We start from the raw sequence: 18,601 nt of genomic DNA, 5'->3' as shown, positions 1-18,601 counted from the left end.
CGCTATGGCCGTGCTTCGTATGCCCGGGCTGTTCAATCCCATCGCGCAGCCTGCCGGCTTGATGAGCACAATCGGGATAGAGAGTGACTAGGCTGTGGAAGAAGGACAGCAGCAACTGTCACTCTGGATGGATTGGGCGTGATAATCAAAGAATATTCTCTCATTGTAGCTGATTTCCCTGCTCAACCAATCCATATAGGCGCCTGTGCCGACTTGACTCGCTGCCCGGAGTTCTCCGAGAATACCTACAAGTCCAGAATCAGTGGTTCGGTCGTGGCATGGAGAGAAGAATGATTTTTCGCCAAAGACATCGTGGGACGTTACTACGTGGTTCCCATCGACGAGACTCTTGTAGCGGCAGCTTGATTGTACCAGGTTCGAGTGGTACTGCTCCCAATTTCCCTGTCTCGAAGGCGTGCTGTTCGACAGCCATGCTGTACCATGCCAAGTCGCCTAAACATTCAACATATGTCTCGAGATAGTGCGGTACCGTCTCTATGAATGGTGCCATCATTGAGTATGATAAGTAGATGAAGCAGAGCATGTGTTCTAGTGACTCGGGCAACCTGTGACAGAGTGGCTTTATCACTTAGAAAGGCGTGGATCCGTGGCGCCACATGCGAGCTGGCAATGCCTCGAGCTCATACCCTTCCGTGGCTGGACGATGTGAGGCACTTGTGCTGATAGAGTCTTCGTGCAGGCTCGTGTCAAGGTGTTAAGAAGTCTCAGTTGCTGATGAAGGTGCGAAAAAGGGAGAGGCGCGGGGTGTCTTTTTTATTGCCGAGTATCACGGTTTTGGTGCGGAGATCTCCTGAGCCTTTGTGAGCCCCAACCAGAACTTCAGTCGCTAGAAGCACGCCTAGAGGATTTACATGGAGCGGCAGCGTCCAACTCCGGGCACGGCTGTAGGGGCTGGTCTGGTCTTCGCTGGCCACGCTTCACACGTTTTCTGCAGATTGCTCTGACCTAAAGTTTTCGAGGCTCTTGTGGGAGACAGAGGTGGTTCTAAGCATGATGGACGCTGGACTCCCAGGCTTACCAGAACCTATCTACTCACCTCGATTCTCATTCCCACGCTGCTTTGAGGCGTCTGAGGGGCTAGTCCTCGAGCGTTCCTGACCTTCCACTTCTCGCGCTCCTCGTGAGCATACCTCGACTCTGATCACATCCACCTCTGTGAACCTGGTAGGCTCGTCCGTCGTGGTCACAGTATCGCTTGCCTTCTCATGGTCGGGGAGGGCCCCTTCTACACTCAATGCCGTATAAAGTCGAGCAGTCTGCCGTGCTATCTGTTCTCCTTCTTTTCTTCCTTCATGTCACTCTTATCGAATGCCTCTCCGTTCATACTTGTCATTCTGTCATTGACTGGGACTGTTCCCCTCATCCACAAATATCGCGGCAGTGAGACAAAGTCCCCCAGCATGGCACCGCCAACGAACACTACAACACAGTCCTGTAAGTTATCAGCTAGTCCTCGCCTTCGATTGTAGACCTCAGTGCCTACGATGAAGTGTTTCGAGCGTCTTGGCAAGTGCTGAGCTGATGATTCTAGCAAAACCTAAGGGTTCAGTCAACCACTACCACATCCTCACCTACCTTATCACACCTGCCAGCAACGATCCTTTCGTCGCAGGCCTCGCATCATCGTCGGAGCGTGCCAAGGCTATCCACCATGAGGTCGACGCTGCCCTTGCTGTCTTCGAAAAGGATTACTATCGATCGCAAAGCTCATCCTAGGTCCTGCGATCATGCAAGTAAGTGTTTCCTGTGCTTCTGACAACTTTCCTGCTTCATTCGATGGACTATTGTGTACTCTTATTGCTGTTGACTGATTTGATGTGTGCTGCAGATTGTGAGCTGTGGTCGTAGTTTTCGTTGGTGTGCAGCCACGAAACTTGCTGTTTTTCGACAACGACGTGTCGCAGGGCCAAACCCCGCGACTATCGTGTATTTACTGGCATTTGGCAACGTTCTTGTCGAACGTTTAGCTCACTCAGATGCCATTAGTATCGCCAACGACGTAGCATTGTTCTCATCGGTATCTTCGTAATCATGTTGGTGGTAGAGTATCGTAGTGGCATTACGAGATGGGATGGTAGCACGTGCCAAGCTAGAATTATTGGCTGAGAACCCGGCGAATAATCGCAGACACTGATGACACTTTAGTGTCTTGGCACTTGCGATCTCTGGTGTTCCAAGAGATTTTGGTGGCGGCTCATAACAGTCGTTTTGTCGAGTAATTCTCATAGCATGATGTTCGTAAGAAGCGTTATGTGAAGACAATTTTTCCGGCTTGATTCTGACAAAGTGGTGTGGATTGAACAGATTGACGCTGTTTGTTTCGAAAAGCGCTTACAGGCCAATACGAAGTCCGGTGAGTCGCCAGGCACACCACCGAACCGGTGCGATTGGGTCAGTGCTGCCGCTAGCAATAATTCAAGCTGCCAATCAAGTGAACGGCTAGCGGCCTAGTACCCGCTTCCATCACTTCTATCATGAGCGCCATGGCTCGAGCAGACCAATGAACGGCCAACGTGTTGCTTGATGTCTCAAAGTTCGACCGTAGTGATACTTGCAAAGGGCTTTCTACCTCCGTAGTCCTGAACCTTGCGCCTCTGATGCTGTTTGGTGACCTGCCACGTGCCTGCATTTTAGCCTTGTGGTATTGAATGAAGCATGAACATCTATTCGAGGAATCTGGTCGTTTACCCCGAGTCGTGGTGCTTGTGCTGCTGGGTTCGCAACAGGTACAGATTGATAGCTTGATGTTCAGGTAGAGTACTTCATGTCGTTAGCATCCGCTGTCGAGTCGTGCATCAACCTTTGGATCATGCATCACTGACCACACAGATGCTGATCTTCTGTTTGACTCCTGCCTCGAGCGGTCATAGCTTCGACGCGGCTTACTCGATTGCGCTTGACAGCAACAGCTACATACTGGCAGCACTCCCTTATAATATCCCGAAAGATTCATTTCCGATCGCAGTTGCAGCGCGTTAACCATTCTGGGAGCACAATTGTACTCGGAGGCTTTCACTGAGACCCACTTATTAACTCCAAGCATACCTCGAAGTATACGGATAACGGTTCGGTCAACCTCCACGCCGATTCACGACCTAGGCTTTGGCCACGAACAGATGACATGGCTGGTCAAGCTTCGACAAGAGCGCATAAAGAGATAAAGTGGTATAGCACGCTGGTCAGACACAGGAGCGCCGTCCGCAGCACAAAGGAGAGGATGAAACTGCGTCTGCGGAGCGCCTGACATGGGATCGTTGTTTCGGTAGAAGGCACACCTTCCTAATTGCCACGAGGGAGACCAAAATATGGCTAGCTGTTGTCATGTCGCTGAGAGCGAGTCTGCTCGTGACTGTACTCGGACAACGAGTAGATAATCACGATAATGTAAGGGCTTTAATTTCACTGGTGAGTCCCCCAACTCTAACATCCAATCCTTGTCCAGCCCTGTATGGAACCACACCGCACACAGCAGGAACCAGGGCCCTCGCCAACCTATTCCCCTCACGTCTGCACCTGCCCCTGCACCTCCCACCTAACCCGACTAACCCCCCCGTTCCCCATCATCCACAACTCCCTCAACCCCTCCCCAACCCACGCAAAATTCTGCACCGTATAATTCGTCTGCACCCTCATCACCAACGCCCCCTCCTCATCCAGCACATCCACGCCATCCCCCGCACCAGCCAGCACCAGTCCCTCCCTACTAACCTTCAACCCATCCGGCACCCAGCTCTGCGCCAGGTGAAACGCACGCTTATTGACCACGCGCGTGCCATTGTGCGTCACATCGAAGGCGTAGATTGTGGCGGGACGGGTGGCGTTGTGGGTACCAACTTGGAGACCGAGGCCCTTATTTGCGCTTACGGCGCCGGTGTCGGAGATGTACAGTGTTGTGCCGTCGCTGTTGAAGGCTATGCCGTTGGGCTGTTCGAGGGACACGTCGATTAGGTAGGTTGCGCCTGTCTTGGGGTTGAATCGGTAGGAGGCCGTGGGGAGTTGGGGTGGGGTATCGGTTAGCTGGTTGAACCAGGAGTACATCGGATCTGTGAAGAAGATGTCGCCTGTGACTGGGTGGATGGCTACATCGTCCATGCAGTTGAAGTAGGAGCCGAAGTAGTTGTTGAGTATTGTTGTGGTCTTGTTGGTTGTGGGATCTAGGATGCGGAGGGATACGCGCTGTTCTGTTGGGGGGTTACCGATGCTGTTGTTGCCGCCGCTTGCGGCCCAGAGGATCTGCGTACCGGAAGCGTAGGAAGTTCCTCCGTTTGGGGCGTAGACTGGAGGATCTGAGAGGTACTCTGAGAGAGTCGGTGGGTCTTGGTTCAAGTCTACTACGAGCTGAGGGAGGTAGCCTGCTGGTGGGGCCAATTGGGACATGTATAGCTTGTTCTGTGAGGCGATCCAGACTGGTGCTTCGTGGACGGCGGCTGAGACTTCGAAGATGAAGTCGTAGGTTGGATTTGCTCCAAGTGATGCTAGACCCCGTTCTCGGTTGAAGACCACGAAGCTGGCGTTTGACAGAAGCTCGAAGGATGGATCTGAAGGCACTGAGGTGTTCCTGAGGTCAAGAACGTTGCCTATAGTGGAGGTGTTGCGAAAGAAGTGGTAGGGTAGGACAGATGCCTAGGAATATCAGGTACATTGTCCGGCTTCATCTACCTGTCGACTTACATATTTGTTGACGCATACGACATTGTTGTTTGGGCCGCACCGTTCCACTACGGGTGAATAAGCTCCAAGTGGCTGTAGTTCCTGAGCAGCAACAGCGTGGCTCAGCGCAAGCACAAGAGTGGTCTTGAAGAGCTGGTAAGTATTCATGTTGCTGCCCGGTGGTGATGGTGGTGGACTTCGAGACAGACCGAAGTCATGAGGAGTACTGAAGTACCATTGTCTCCTTCATCGACCCAGAGGAGCTGGCAGTACTTCCCCGCAACCCTCGACCTCTGAAGGCGGAGCGGTGTAAGGAATTGAGTTGACCTCATCTTTGCCGAAAGCCAGCCGAGAAGGATTGGCTCTCTAGCATAGAGCACGCCTAAACGTTCTGCATGGGCAATAATCGAGGACAAGCGAACTAACAGCGGTGGTGTTTAGCTTGCAGGTACCAGGTCATCATTGCAAAGCTAAGGTAGTGTGGGTAGCCGATCATGCGGAGCAAAGCCAAGCTAGATGAAGCATCTCGGTAGAAAAGCTTTACCGAAAAGCCGAGCGGCATAAAGTGGCCAGGGAGGAATGGAGGAATCACAGTATGACCACAGGATGCGTATCTTCTAATTGGGTCGAGGACGTTGAGGACCCCGTGAGTGTCGCAGTGACATATATGTCGACGATCCAGATCACAAGGTCACCACGAGCTTTTTCGCACTGACACCCTGCGCAAGCAAATCCACAGCCTTCTGCACACTCTCCAAGCCACGTCCCACAATTTCAACATCAGGTTTGCATTGAAGCTTGCCTTCTGCGAGCGCCGATCCCACGAAACCCTGCCAGATCCGGGCGCCAGTGCCACTCGCAACAAGATCTATCGTGAAATTCGTTTTGATAACAACGTTGTGCTTCGCGTTTGCCTCTGCACCAGGCATTACGGCAGCAATGAGTTGGCGTCCTCCCGATTGGTGCAAGATGTCACATAGGGTATCAAGTGTAGACTGATTCGATATGGCATCATAGGCACCGACGATGTCCCTGCCGGTCAAGCTCTTGATCATGGTCTCAGTGAGGTCGGCGTCGTTATAGTCGAAACACTCGATGGCTCCAATCGATCTCAAGAAATCATGGTTGCGTCGACTAGCGATAGCGAAAACGTCGTATCCTGCAGCAGTAGCGAGCTGAACGCCGCAGGCGCCAACACTGCTACTGGCTCCCCAGATAAGCAAGGTCTTTCCGTGACCAGTGTCTCCTGGAGGGAATTCAAGAGCAAGCAACTCCTTCTCGAACAAGCACATGGCGGCGGTGTTGATACCGAGCGGTAGCACCGCTCCATCGCTGAACTCTGTCTTATCCGGTATCTTAGCTAGTAGTGGCCATTTCAGAACAACATAGTCCTGAAAGCCCGAGTACTTGTAGTCATCCTTGAGAGGCGAGGTCGGCCCTATTACCCGATCTCCAGGTTTGAAGTGCGACTTGAGCTCGAAGCCCACCTCTTCAACAATGCCAGCTGCATCGCAGCCTAGAATTGCAGGATACTTCGTGAGCAGAACTCCAGCCTTCTGTATGCCCACATCGGCAGGATTGATGGCGACGGCTCTCGTCCTGATGACGACCTCGTCTGGTCCCGGAGAAGTGTAAGGTGCTTCATCGGTGACCATCACCGATTCCTGCTTGGCTTTGAGCCACAAGGCGCGATTTGTAGGTGGCATCTCCGCTTCGTATTCTTCTCGTGTTGGTCTGAACCTATAGCGTTGTAACACATGCAGCGTCTGCTGCCGTACTTATGCAGAGTGCACCGTGTATCTTGAGCGTGTGTCCCCCACCATGATCGACTGTAGACAGGGGCTGCCCACGTTGTGATGCTCGGCGTTTAGTTACCAACGTTTTTATCGCCGAAACAACGAGAAGGAGTGCTGGACAAGATGCTAAGTGCGCAATCGCCGAGGAATGACAGCATCATAGTGAGCTGGTTCTTGCGAGCAGTGGCCACGACTGGAAGCACTTGTGTTGACGGCGCTTGGTAGCGCATTGTGTCTGTACCTAGCATCTTTTAAATGATGAAGAAAGCTTTGTCGGATCTGCAGACCAGACCTATACAAGGTAGTGTTGAGATGGCACAGACTTGATCGTCTTAGACGCGAGATCCTGTATCGTCAAGAGGCATAGTAATCACACATAGAGGTGATCTCGGTAGTAACCAGGGTCCTACCTTTCACGTCGCATCCTTGTTCTGACTCTCGATGCGCCGCCCTAGAGCCACATGAAGAGCAGTGTCCATGACTTTATGAGATCTGATAGTACGTAGCAGTTTTCTATCCCGAAAAGAGAGGAGAGGGACTGATGGATAGGGGGTCAAGTGCTACCCTCAGGGATTCAAACCCTAGCGGCACAATGAAATTCACGTCACGTGAACTTTGGAGCAAGTCGATCCGAGACGGCCAAGGAAGATCTTACAGAGTATGTAGGACGCTTCAAATCAAGGCGGATCAGGTAGGTACAAGATCAAACAGCGTACTAGGACTGCTAACATGAGCTGGGCGCACGGCAATCCTTCAGATAGGCTGGGCTTACCACATGAGAACAACGGGAACAAATGCTTGAATTTGGGTATCTCTCTATAATGCCTTATATTATAGACCAAGAAATGGACACCAACTCCCATGTGCGTATGATGAGGTGGAAGCCACAGAGCGGATTCGCAACTGATCCGCGACCTCGAACGATATGCCGAACTCCTTCGCCAACCATATATGAACTAACCACTTGCGCGACAATATGGCGCGTAATCCTATGGGCGACCGTCGACCCCATGCTGGTTGACAGGTCGTCAAAAACAAGGACATCGAACGCAAAGTCCGTTCAACATCCGCCTCTTACTGACCCAACCCCTGCTCATCAAACGTCTTCAACTTCAATCTGTCACCCTCCTCGCTCTTGAACGGAACACCAAGCTCAAACAGCTTCATAACGACATTCGAGAAGTCCTCAAAGAACTTCTCATTGCTGTCCGCATATTTCTGCACCGATTCCCTAAACTTGTTGTCTTCAATCAGAGCCATATCAGTCGGCAACATCATCAGCGATTTGCTCTTCACATCCTGGTACTGCTTTGGGCCGCCCCAACTTCTCCAGCCCCACTTCTCCTCCATCAGCAACTTGTAGTAGTCGTTCGTCATGACGGTGGGCGAGAACGTCCACGGGCCATCGAAGCCAGATCGGTCGGTGTGGCAGCGGCCCAGAGCGTGTGCGCCGGATAGAGCGACCATTTCTTGGTCGTTGAAGCCCATGCGGCCGAAGATGGCTCGGATGTGATCGTGGCTCTTTGAAGCATCGGGGAGTCGACCGTCAGGTGTGCAGAAGGCTTCGTCTCTATCTTGTCGACCTGGTCGCCATGGGATGGAAGGACCCTGCATCTCCTGAACAGCGCATACACCACCTAGCGTCCAGAGATCGGAATATGAGATCCAGGGGAATGCATTCTTGACTGGCTCGAGGAAGTCCCGGGCATGTCTAAGGCCGGCGTTGGCGCCGTGGTCACCCTCTGGTGCGAATCTCATGGTTGCGCCGTTGGAACCACCAGTCTTTGTTTCTGCGTCGTATGTGCCAGATGCGTGCCACGCCAGTCTCAGCAGTACTGGACCATACGAGCCATCGTCGTAGTCATCCTTTTCCCATAGCTGCTTCGCGATAGCGTTGTAGACCTTCTGGTAGTCTTCTGCTGAGGGTGTGAAGATACCAAGGGCTTGGTCGCCACTACCCTTCTTCAGGTGGATCTCGGGGATCTGTTTAAGTATTGATGGGTTCTCGACCTTGTGTGGCTGTTCAGTGTTGTAGTTGGAAAGTAGGTAGCCACCAGCGAAGGCGACGAAACCTGCACCTGCCGCCCAGACATATTTCGTACTCGAGGAGGTGGAAGAAGAGGATTCGGTGGCGTAACCTCTTCTTGCGTTCTGGAAGAATTGCTTTGCGACTGGCGACCGGGAGGAATATCGGAGGGATGAGCTTGCTCGAGGCAAAGCTCTCGTAAATGTTCTGGCTGCGGTGGCCATCTTGATTGATCTATGTGAAGACGGTAGAACTGCTTGAAGGTAGAGAGATCAGCAGCACGATGATCTTGTAGACCTGTGGTTAAAGTGGAGGAAAGAACGAGAGAAGGTAAAGTGAGAGAAGGTAAGCAGTGAGTAATTGCAAATATTTGAAAGGGTCGTGACCTTCACCTGCCAAAATTTGCTGTGGGTCTGAGTAAGCTACGAGAATGATCCATCAACAGTACTGGTGAGTAGTGAGCATCTGGTGCCGGCGTAAAGGTCCTGGCGACGAAGACGGCAACTGTCATCCGACATGAAGAGATGGATCTGATGCTGTATTCACGTTCGCGGTTGAGTCCGAAGCCCTTCACTACGCGACACTTATCAAACTTTTTGCGGCTTTTATCTCTTGGCAGGGGCGCCGAAGCCAACGACTAAGATAGACTGTCTCCGATTGGCTGGAAAGTATGCGTAGAAAACGCGAAGAACTTCCGAGTCTCAAACTCTTCAAGTTCTGCAGGGCGCATGTGCTGGATGTTACTTCAAACGCATAGTTGCGCAGTACACCGTTTGACCGTATGTGTCATGCGATATCGAGACCTACTTCCAATTCCAGGCTCATGCTGCAGTCCTTCTTAGGGCGCGACCGACCCCAAATACGAATGCGACATGCTTTAGGTACTCACGGCCACATTTTTCATCCGGACGCTAAACGGGTCACCGTATTCCCCGAATTCTTTACTTTATCTTTCGCCCTCTACTACGCGAAATTAACACACAGAAGAATCTATTAAAAGCTACTCAGTATATTCGTAAAGGTCGATTCTATATGTGTATTGCTTCGTGAGCAAAAAAATCTGTTACTAAGGAGTGTAGTTGAGGTGTAAAACGAGTTATCTTCTGGGCGCGATTTCGACGTGTCCGGATGAAAAATGTGGCCGTGAGTAAGCATGCAGGATGATTCCACCTGATCGCGATAGCGTCATTAGAGCTTGCCACGCGACGAACTTACCCGTAGAAAGCGAAAAACCACATGCTTCTGATTGGTAGGAAGTCAATCAAGGTAGGAAGTCAATCAACACTCAACAGTATGTAGAATAGACAGTCTACCAAGCTACTGTGATACAGTATCCGCACAGACCGCGAGTCATCCTCAGAGTATGTCCGACCTGTGTAGACACTAGGAATAAACGCTGAAGTATCCGACATGACCACACCCACCGGCCCCTGATGACAGGAAACCGCACACTTCTGGTTGACAGGACGCCCATTTCCGGAGTACACCGGTGGGCCTATGAAATGCTGATCGTGCATCAATTCCATTAGTCAGGCACACCACTCTATGTTGCCCACTCGCCGGCCAGGTCCTCTTCTGGTGAGTACGTCTCCTGCTCTGACCAGACTCTTGCCGCCTCTGAATCGAGCTGGCGCCTCACAAACAATTCGTCAAACCGGCTTTGAATACTCGGTATCGCTAGCAGAGCAGCAGACCGCGGATCCCTCTTCCCAAGCATCTCACCATCATCGCCGACCGCAAGCTTCCTGCCCTTCGTTTCAGCTCTCCTCTTCTGCGCATGCAATTTCGCATCTAGCTCGGTAATGGTCCGATGCAATTCGCGATCCGATGGCAACGAAATCACATCTGCGAGCGCGTCGTCAATCTTGTTGTTGTGCCAGTGGAGGCTTGCTGATGCTAGATGCTGAGGAGATTCGTCTGCGATGTGGTAGTTGGATTGTCCGTCTAATATGCAAAGACCACATTTGATCTTGAACTTGAAATCTGTTGACAACTTCACGGTTGCCAAATCCAGTGTTTGGAACTTGAGGAAGGTTACTGTTGATAGGGGACGTTCGAGTCGTTGAAAATTCCGCCTCGCCGCGTACTCCAGTGCAAGTGTCATGGTAGAACGCGAATCAAGACGTGTATCTGAGAATAATGCGACAGCTTTGCAGAAGTTTCCAGTGAAGTCCTCTGCGGTGATCTTGCTGTCGCTGCTAGCTTCCAGCCCGTCGAAGAGGTCGATTTCCTCTTCAACAGGGTGCTCGATGTAGTCTTGCTCTTCATTCGGATTCCAAACCACTTCTTTTGTAGCCTTTCGATGTGCGGGTAGTGCAGGCATTGACTTGGGCCAGGGAATATGGTACCAGGCCACTTGGTCCTTTGATCTCCTGAATCTGGTCTGCAGTGGGACCGCCCACTTCCAGAAATGCATGTCCTGTCCAACGTACTTGGCGTGTGTATTGCGAACGTGAATCACTAATTGCTCAAAAGTGTCCAGTCTATTTGCGTCATGCCGAGTACAGCCCATACACCTCAATGAGCTAACGATCTTCGTCCGGCGATCGAAACACTCCTGTGCAATTCGCGGCATCAGCACTTCGTTAACCACCATGCGCGCATCGTCCAGTAGCAATCGGTATTCACCCTTGGTGCCATCGCCATTAAGGCCAACAGGTTTGAACTCGAGAGCTTCGTAAGACTTCCGTACATTGTTGAGGAGGACTAATAGCACGTCTTCGTCATGGACAATATCGAGAAGGCCGTCAAGCTCTTCATGGGCGATCTGTATGATGACTTCCTGCTCTGGCGCTCGTTTCTTTTGTCGAAGCTTCGGTGGCCCTGCTGGGAGCCCAAAATTTCTGTGCTTGTACAAAATGTCATGCAAGAAATCCTCATCCCTGCCTTCGTCCAGCGAAAAGGTTCTATCCGATGAACGCTCCCACTTGATCAGTTGTTCGGCCTGGGCGCGCAGTTGAGCGTTGTCGATTTTCTTAGTAAGCAGATCCCAGCTTCGTAGGCTCGGAGCATTACCGTTATCCAAGACGTTGTTGTATGCCGCCATCCTCCTGAGAACAGTCAGGCTCATTGGTGGTTTTAGATCTGCAGCCATTTCCGCGAAATATTGCTCCTTCTCGTCACGATTAGAACCACGTCCCAAGACAGTGTCCCAGTCAAGGGCGGACAGAGTTCTTGCGATCTTCATTCTGTCTTTAGTCGCTCTCCACTTCTTCTCCGCCCATGATAGGAAGCTTGACGGGTCCGTCATAATGTTTGCCGCAAATTCTTCTTTCAACCTTTCGTAGTCACTATCAATGACGCAGTACCTGTCGTGATCATATTCCCATATCTGTCCACTCTCATTTAGCCGACGAGGTTCTGCCCACTTCCGCAACCACATGCTGCCAGCAGGTAACAGATCCATAAGCTGCTCAGGGATATTCATTCTGACTTCAGGATCCAACTGCCGGCGATACCCAAAATATGCCTTTGCCTCCACACTATCTTTTTCCGGATATCCAAGATGCTGTGCCAAGCAAGTCTCACAAATGCGGCGCATGAATGGCCAGTAAATCTTTCGTGTGTCCCGACGAGTGCAGGATTTGATCTGACAGCCGCGTCCGACGAGCAAGTTCGTATACTGCATCTCGTTCAGTGGAGGTGGACAACCCATCGTGGTCAAGGCGTCAAATGAGTGCTGACGAGCATCACGCCAGATGGACTGCGTAGTGAGGATGTCGTGAAAGTCCCTGCAGACCAATCTCGCGCTGATGAGAAACCTGGGATGGCACCTCCTGAATATCAGTGCCCAAGCGTCGATCGGAATAAAAGCCTTGATAGGTTTTCGGATGTTGATGGCGAGCTTGTCATCGTGGGGATACTTGTTCGTCTTCCGCCGCTTTGGGGCTGGCGGATGTGGCTTCTGCTCTCTTCGCTCCGTGAATCCGACAGTCGTTTTGTTCGCCGTGAACACAAATTGTTGACTTGCGCTATCGGTGCTAGCAGATGTTATGGAGCTGCTGCTGTCAGCTCTACTCAGGCTTGCAGGATTGCCTTGGTTGATGACAAATTTGTACGATCGTGCTGCTCGTAGGTCGTTATGCTTCTCGGCAAGTGGCTGTGGTGAAACGTTCTGTCGTGATGGAGATTGGATGTTGACCTTGAAGGTATGTTGACCCTTGCCTTGCTTTCCCATCTTGTGTGGAGTTGGACGACGCTTGCTTGGAGAGCACTTTCACGTAGAGTGTTCGATCTGACAGAATCTGCCGATATTTGGGATGGTGCTGATCAAAGTATGTCGAGATTGCAAAGGATTGCGGGTCAACTGCTGTATCACTACGAACGACTAGGGAGGTGCTGCATCAGGCGACAGGGCAGGATAAGATCTGGAATGCAAACAAATCGCCGACGGCAGGCAGGTGCGAGTCGATTGCATGTCAACAAATATAAAGACGATCGCCTTAACGTTCGGAACTTGCCTTCCTCAAGAAGTGAAAAGATAGCTAGCTAAGCTTTTGAGAGATGTGGTACGGCAGGTCCTCGTTGTGGGGAAAGGATGGAGGATGGTCGCCGCCGCCGCCGCCAGCACAGAGGTGGGACCAGTTCTAGAATAATTGCTTGGCGACTATCAAGCTCAAAGCTAGGCCGCTTCCAGTATCGCGCTTAGAGACGCTCCGCTGCGAACTGATCACTGCAAAGAATTGACGGCTGTCATCAGTACAGCAAGTATCTTTTGCTAGAGTCTTGACCAGTCTTGCGTCCTCACACCAGCAGCTGAGCTGGTGGAATACCTGTCACTGTACGTAGTGAGGGTAGAGAACCCGAGTCACGCGCGGCCTTCCCCGTCGCTCGACTCAATTATGCAGCGACAGAAGTTTATTCAGAACTGCTCGTGGAACAACAATCGAAATTGACCTTTTTCCATCCACACAAGCTACGTCGTCAATGGCGGGATGAGTTTCGCGGCCATCACAGTAGTATCAGAATGCGATTCCTGTTGCCACCAACCCAGAATATTCTGTGCCAGTCATTCACAATCGATACGCCGGCCTCCAAATCTCGCACCGTCCCCCATCCAACTCCCCTGTACTTCCAGCTCTACGCAGCGTCCCCTGCCCCGTCAACCCACCAGCACCACCCAAAACCTGCACAAACCCGCCATCCCCAACCTCATCCCACCCCGGCGCCGGGCCACCCATCGGATTTTTCGCAAACGTAGCCCACATATTCTGCATCAACTCGCTCAATCGCTTTCCACTGGCACCAATATCTCCGCCGTAGATCGGGTATGTACCGAACACAATCGGGATCTCACTCGCATGATACGCGCCGAAGTTCGCGCCAGGAATGGGCGCAATGGCCGGGAAACTACCGTTGTAATAGTACCGCCATGTTGGAATACCAGCTGCAAACGTATCATTTGCCGCGATGGCGGCTGGACACTGGAAGCCGAGCTCGGTGTAGATTCGATCGATCTGTTCGGTTTCAGAGTTGATGTTACTTTGGCCGAGGGGGTATGCAGATAGGATGTCCTGGATCTGTGCGTCTGTGAGTGTGTTCATGAATTGTGATCGCAGGAAGGTCTCGGTGTCGTTCTGGGTGAATGTGAATATGATACCCTCGTTTGCGTTTGTGCCCGTCATGATGGGGACGCGCGCGATGTCGCCTGCAAGACGAGCGCGTTCGGGGTAGGCTAGTACAGTGTAGTTATCTATGGTTGGTCGGAAGGAGATGGCGCCGTGCTCGATGATGGATTTCAGGGTTGTTGCTGGTGCTGCTCTGGCGCAGGCTAGTTCGTCGTCCGTGGTGCAGTTCAGGCCGTCGATGAGTTTTTGCCAGCTTGTGGGGTCGGAGGGGTTACGCGCGCTGACGGAAGACTGACCACTTTCCATGATTGCAGCGTGGAAGGGAGCGGGTCCATCTGGGGCGCTGGCCCCGAAAGATGTGACGAGTGAGTCTACGGAGAAGGAGCCGGCAGACTCGCCGAAGATGGTCACGCGGGAGGGATCGCCGCCGAAAGAGGCGATGTTGCGTTGAACCCAAGCTAGGGCAAAGCGTTGGTCAAGATGGCCGAGATTGCGAGCTGTGAGAGGAAGGTCTGGTGAGGATGGGAAACCGAAGACTGTAGAGTATCAGTGTGACCCTGGTGTTAAACAGCTGAAGGAGACTCACCATTCGTGCGATAATTGGTCGCAACGATGACAACGTCCTGGTTTGCGGCGAAGCTGCTCCCGTCGTATGCTGCTTGACCATTCCAGCCGAATTGGAGGCTACCGCCATAGATCCAGAACATGACAGGCTTGAGTACACCACCGGCCTGAGCAGATGCTGGCGTGAAGATATTGACGGTAAGGCAGTCCTCCGACTCCTCTGGAGCAGGTGTGTTGAATGCTTCTATTGTGAAGTTGCGGGTGGCTTCGGGGTAGTTGAATTGCTAATGGTACGTCAGCTACCCATAAGCTCGAACGCAGACCATGAAATCTCTCAGCCCTCTAAGCCGTGATGATCATTCCTTACCTGAATACAAGCTGGCCCAACCTGAGTAGCCTGGTATGGCTCCGACCATGATGTAGCAGTTTGAGCTGGGGCAAACCTGGTCGGTGATGCTGCAAAAGGAACTGCTAGATACTTGTTGACCAAATTCGGTGAGTTAGCCACGCTTGTCTGAACACCAACCACGACGCCGGAGTCGATCGTTGCAGTGGCAGAGGCTGCCGAGCCATCCTGCCTGGCGAGGTTGTGAGCCGCTGGAGCAGCTAGGCACGTACTGCCCAGTACAGCCGTGAGCAGAAGCTGATCGATCGTCCTCATGGCTTCTGTCTCGTACCTCTCCGGAGCAACCTGAACTGTGTTGGTAGTAGCAACATGAAGAAGCGAGCTCAAGCCGAGCTTATGTACCCAACCACATGGTCAACTTCATCATTGCAGTGGACTCCATCTCACCATTCAATCTTGACCGACTGGGAGCAGCTCCATCGCCTCGGATCAAGGCCGATGCGCTCATGTTCGCACGAATAGCTTCGCTGCAAGCTGGGATATGGACAGGGTTGGCAATCGGACTTGGCATCATGGTGCATTTTCGCGGAGGAGGGGTACCTGGAAATCTGGGGTCATCTTCGTTCGTGGAAAGCTGGCCGTGGGTTATGAGCACGACACAAAGTCACTGACCAATCACCAGGTGGCCAGGTACAAGCAGCCTCGGCTCGTGAAGCTGTCCCGAACAGGCAGGTCGCAAGGTGGATTGTAAACGCGAAGGATGGATGCTGGTGTTTGTTACCAAAACATGAACTGATCACTGGTCCAATACACAGTGCTCTCACGTCTAGAAATGCTGCGTGTAAACGCAGTTCATACCGACAGTTGACTCCAATGTCACGTGATGTATATCTGCCAAGGTCAGACATTTATTCTGCCAGCGTCTTGTATGCCTCTACATGGTCCACTCGACACCTGTAGGCTTTCGCAAACCTACTGTCTGTCGCCCACCCAGCCAGATCACAACATATACCTATACTCAGGATTCATATCCCCCTTCTCAATCTTCTCATACTCCGTCAACCCCAAATCCGGACCGGCCTTCTCCCGACTCCTATTCTGGCTCCAACAAGCCACAAAATACGCACAACAGCTCGCGGCACTAAAACAGATGAAGCCCAAACAAACACTATATCCCAAATGGAAGAAGTTGACCGCATCGGTGCTGGGGAAGATGTATCTGCTCAATGTTAGCGGAAGTACGCGTACGAGGATAAGTTGACTGACGTGCTGATGATACCACCTATGTTGCCAGCTCCTACCTGCCACGCCGTACCTACAGCTCGTCAGTAAAGCCACGGGAGCGATATATCGCTTCTGACAACATACCTATGGCCCGGCGATGATGTCCGCCCAAATTCATTTGGAACCAGCAGACAATGATGGGCATTGCAGCGTATACACCCGAGGAAGCCATGAACAGGGCGCCATATTGCAAATCTGTGTTGTGGTGAACCCGGAGCAGAATGGCAAAACCAGCGACCGCAATACTTATCGGAATAAGCGTAAACAACCACCTATGTCGCGCAAGATCTGAGAAAAATGCGATCAACATCGAGAACCCAAAACTGACAGCCCAAGGTGGCACAGAATGCAGCTGTGTCTGGATCGGGCTGTATCCGTACGACCTAATGATGGTAGGCGCGAAGTAGGCGTAGCCGTATGCCGGAACAATGAGCCCGAAGTACATGAACCAGCCGAGGATGAATTTATAGTCCTTGAAGCAGTTCAGAACATCTTTGAACGTGATTTTCCGCTCACGCGCGGATTGACCTTGGTCATCTTGGAGACGGGCTTTGACAAATGCTGCTTCTGCTGGAGTAAGCCATTTCGCTTCCTCGGGGAAGTCGGGGATGACGAAGTAGAAGGCGAAGGACACGACGCAGGTGAGGAGGCCTTCGAGAATGAAGACCCATCTAGGAACGTTAGGACTCTGTGGTGGGAGAAACGAGGTAGTGACTCACCTCCATCCTCGATAGCCTGATATGCCGTCCATTTTACCAATAGCACTGGCTAGCAGGCCACCAAATGCGCCAGCGAGAGAAGTTGAGGCGAAGAAGAAAGTGTATCTCTTTTGTGCTTCATGTCGTCGGTACCACATGGAAATGAGGTAGAAACATCCTGGAAACATGCCTGTCCATAGAATCAGCATACCTTTTCACTTCCCTGCGTCTTCCTATGCAACATACCAGCCTCAAACAGACCGAGCAGGAAGCGGGTGGTCATCAATCCGCCCCAGTTGTTCACTAAACCCTGACATAGCGTCACAAGTCCGAACATGAACATGCAAATGCTCAACCAGACGTGTGGTTTCAACCTCTTCAAGACAATATTCGATGGAATCTCGAACAAAACATACGGAACGAAGAAGATAGTCAGCGCTGTCGAATACTGGGTCCCTTTCAGGTTCAGATCTTCGGCCAGGCCATAGACAGCTGCGTTCGCGACGTTGGTTCGGTCGAGGAAGGCTAGGAGGTAAAGCACCGAGAGGACAGGAATGACGCGCATATCGATCTTGGTCAACAGCTTGCGCTCGGAGACACCTTCTGGTGGTGAAGCAGGCGAAACATTTTCGGCGTCTGCGTATCCTGCTGCTGGGTGCGCAAGGTCAGGATCGTACTTTGCCTGTCCATGGAGGCCGTTCGTTTCGTTGTAGGCGTGCTGCTTCTCGCTTCCTGCAGCTCTATTAGTGGATTGGCGTTGCAATCTTCGCAGTACTCACCATCGATGGAGAAGCGCATCTTGAACGAGCCTGTGCGCAAGTCTCGATGGTAAGAGATACAGCTTGGCAGATGCGAAATTCAAAATATAGAGCACAGAAGGACAACACCCAGATGCGACCTGAGTCACGATTCGGCAAACGCGGTCATCTTGTGCGAGACCGCATTGATAATCCGCACGGTAGTAGCTTCATGTCGGCTCGAATGCCAGTGGTGCGCAAGCGAGCGCTGAAACTGCGGGGAGCTTCCGCCACTGGGGTGGCAGGAACATGGTCCCAGTTCGCGTCTTAGCGATGCCGACAAGCATTGAGACGAGATTGCTGATTGGTGAGCGAAAAACGATGTAACCTGTGAAGGTAGTTTAGCAGCTGATCTCCTTCTGAAGACGGAGTGTGGATGGAGAAAGCAAAAATTTAAGCACTCTCACGGGATGCATGATCGAAGGCGGAAAGCGTAAAACGGGTTCTCGCGTCAATACTGAGCCGGAGTGAAGGCCTAAGCAAGGCAAGCTTCTCCATCGCACGCAGCTTGAATCGTGCCTCGGTAGGCGTTGAGAGCCATCACGGTCGAGACACTGCAAGCGCAAATGGTAGCAGATGCGGCGTATACATGACCTTTGGAACTTGGTCCGATGCTCCTCAGCATGAGAATAGTTGTCTAAGTAAACATCTATGAACCCGAAATAGCCGCACCATATGTGCAGTGGTAACTTAGAATACAATATGCGGTTCCAAAGAGCGCACCTTTTGACCCTTTCAGTTCCCAACCCTTTTGCAAAGAATGATACCAAAGTCCTTTCCCCATGCTTTCCATCTGGATCTAAACCCCAAGCCGTTTTGACACCCCAACGTCGATGCGCGTGCTTTCGCTGC

At 51.9% G+C, this 18,601-nt stretch overlaps 7 protein-coding genes across 7 annotated transcripts; 1 reads left to right on the top strand and 6 right to left on the bottom strand.

Annotated features, from left to right (window-relative positions):
- Positions 1–1,421: 1,421 nt before the first annotated feature.
- Positions 1,422–1,737, top strand: PMZ80_004372 (uncharacterized protein; the record flags this gene model as incomplete). The annotated part of the gene is made up of 2 exons (XM_064872797.1): positions 1,422–1,455; positions 1,553–1,737. The coding sequence occupies 2 exons, from the start codon at positions 1,422–1,424 to the stop codon at positions 1,735–1,737; spliced, it is 219 nt and encodes a 72-aa protein (XP_064731455.1).
- A 1,785-nt stretch (positions 1,738–3,522) lies between these two features.
- Positions 3,523–4,839, bottom strand: PMZ80_004371 (uncharacterized protein; the record flags this gene model as incomplete). Its single annotated transcript, XM_064872796.1, has 2 exons — positions 3,523–4,644; positions 4,693–4,839. The coding sequence occupies 2 exons, from the start codon at positions 4,837–4,839 to the stop codon at positions 3,523–3,525; spliced, it is 1,269 nt and encodes a 422-aa protein (XP_064731454.1).
- Positions 4,840–5,354: 515 nt separating this feature from the next.
- On the bottom strand, positions 5,355–6,377 carry PMZ80_004370 (uncharacterized protein; the record flags this gene model as incomplete). Its single annotated transcript, XM_064872795.1, has 1 exon — positions 5,355–6,377. The coding sequence occupies one exon, from the start codon at positions 6,375–6,377 to the stop codon at positions 5,355–5,357; it is 1,023 nt and encodes a 340-aa protein (XP_064731453.1).
- Positions 6,378–7,541: 1,164 nt separating this feature from the next.
- Positions 7,542–8,717, bottom strand: CCP1 (heme peroxidase; the record flags this gene model as incomplete). Its single annotated transcript, XM_064872794.1, has 1 exon — positions 7,542–8,717. The coding sequence occupies one exon, from the start codon at positions 8,715–8,717 to the stop codon at positions 7,542–7,544; it is 1,176 nt and encodes a 391-aa protein (XP_064731452.1).
- A 1,319-nt stretch (positions 8,718–10,036) lies between these two features.
- On the bottom strand, positions 10,037–12,670 carry PMZ80_004368 (uncharacterized protein; the record flags this gene model as incomplete). Its single annotated transcript, XM_064872793.1, has 1 exon — positions 10,037–12,670. The coding sequence occupies one exon, from the start codon at positions 12,668–12,670 to the stop codon at positions 10,037–10,039; it is 2,634 nt and encodes an 877-aa protein (XP_064731451.1).
- An 835-nt stretch (positions 12,671–13,505) lies between these two features.
- PMZ80_004367 (uncharacterized protein) lies at positions 13,506–15,541 on the bottom strand (the record flags this gene model as incomplete). The annotated part of the gene is made up of 4 exons (XM_064872792.1): positions 13,506–14,596; positions 14,647–14,908; positions 14,992–15,320; positions 15,373–15,541. 4 exons carry the CDS (start codon positions 15,539–15,541, stop codon positions 13,506–13,508), a joined length of 1,851 nt encoding a protein of 616 aa, XP_064731450.1.
- Positions 15,542–15,969: 428 nt separating this feature from the next.
- TNA1 (High-affinity nicotinic acid transporter) lies at positions 15,970–17,750 on the bottom strand (the record flags this gene model as incomplete). Its single annotated transcript, XM_064872791.1, has 6 exons — positions 15,970–16,068; positions 16,272–16,285; positions 16,339–16,925; positions 16,974–17,142; positions 17,199–17,684; positions 17,732–17,750. 6 exons carry the CDS (start codon positions 17,748–17,750, stop codon positions 15,970–15,972), a joined length of 1,374 nt encoding a protein of 457 aa, XP_064731449.1.
- Between the last annotated feature and the right edge of the window lie 851 nt (positions 17,751–18,601).

Source organism: Knufia obscura (genome assembly GCF_036327395.1).
Source record: "Knufia obscura strain CCFEE 5817 isolate CBS 148926 chromosome Unknown scaffold_4, whole genome shotgun sequence".
NCBI classification, from domain to species: Eukaryota; Fungi; Ascomycota; class Eurotiomycetes; order Chaetothyriales; family Trichomeriaceae; genus Knufia; species Knufia obscura.
The sequence above is the reverse complement of the archived record's forward strand: the minus strand, read 5'-3'. Positions and strand labels throughout refer to the sequence as shown.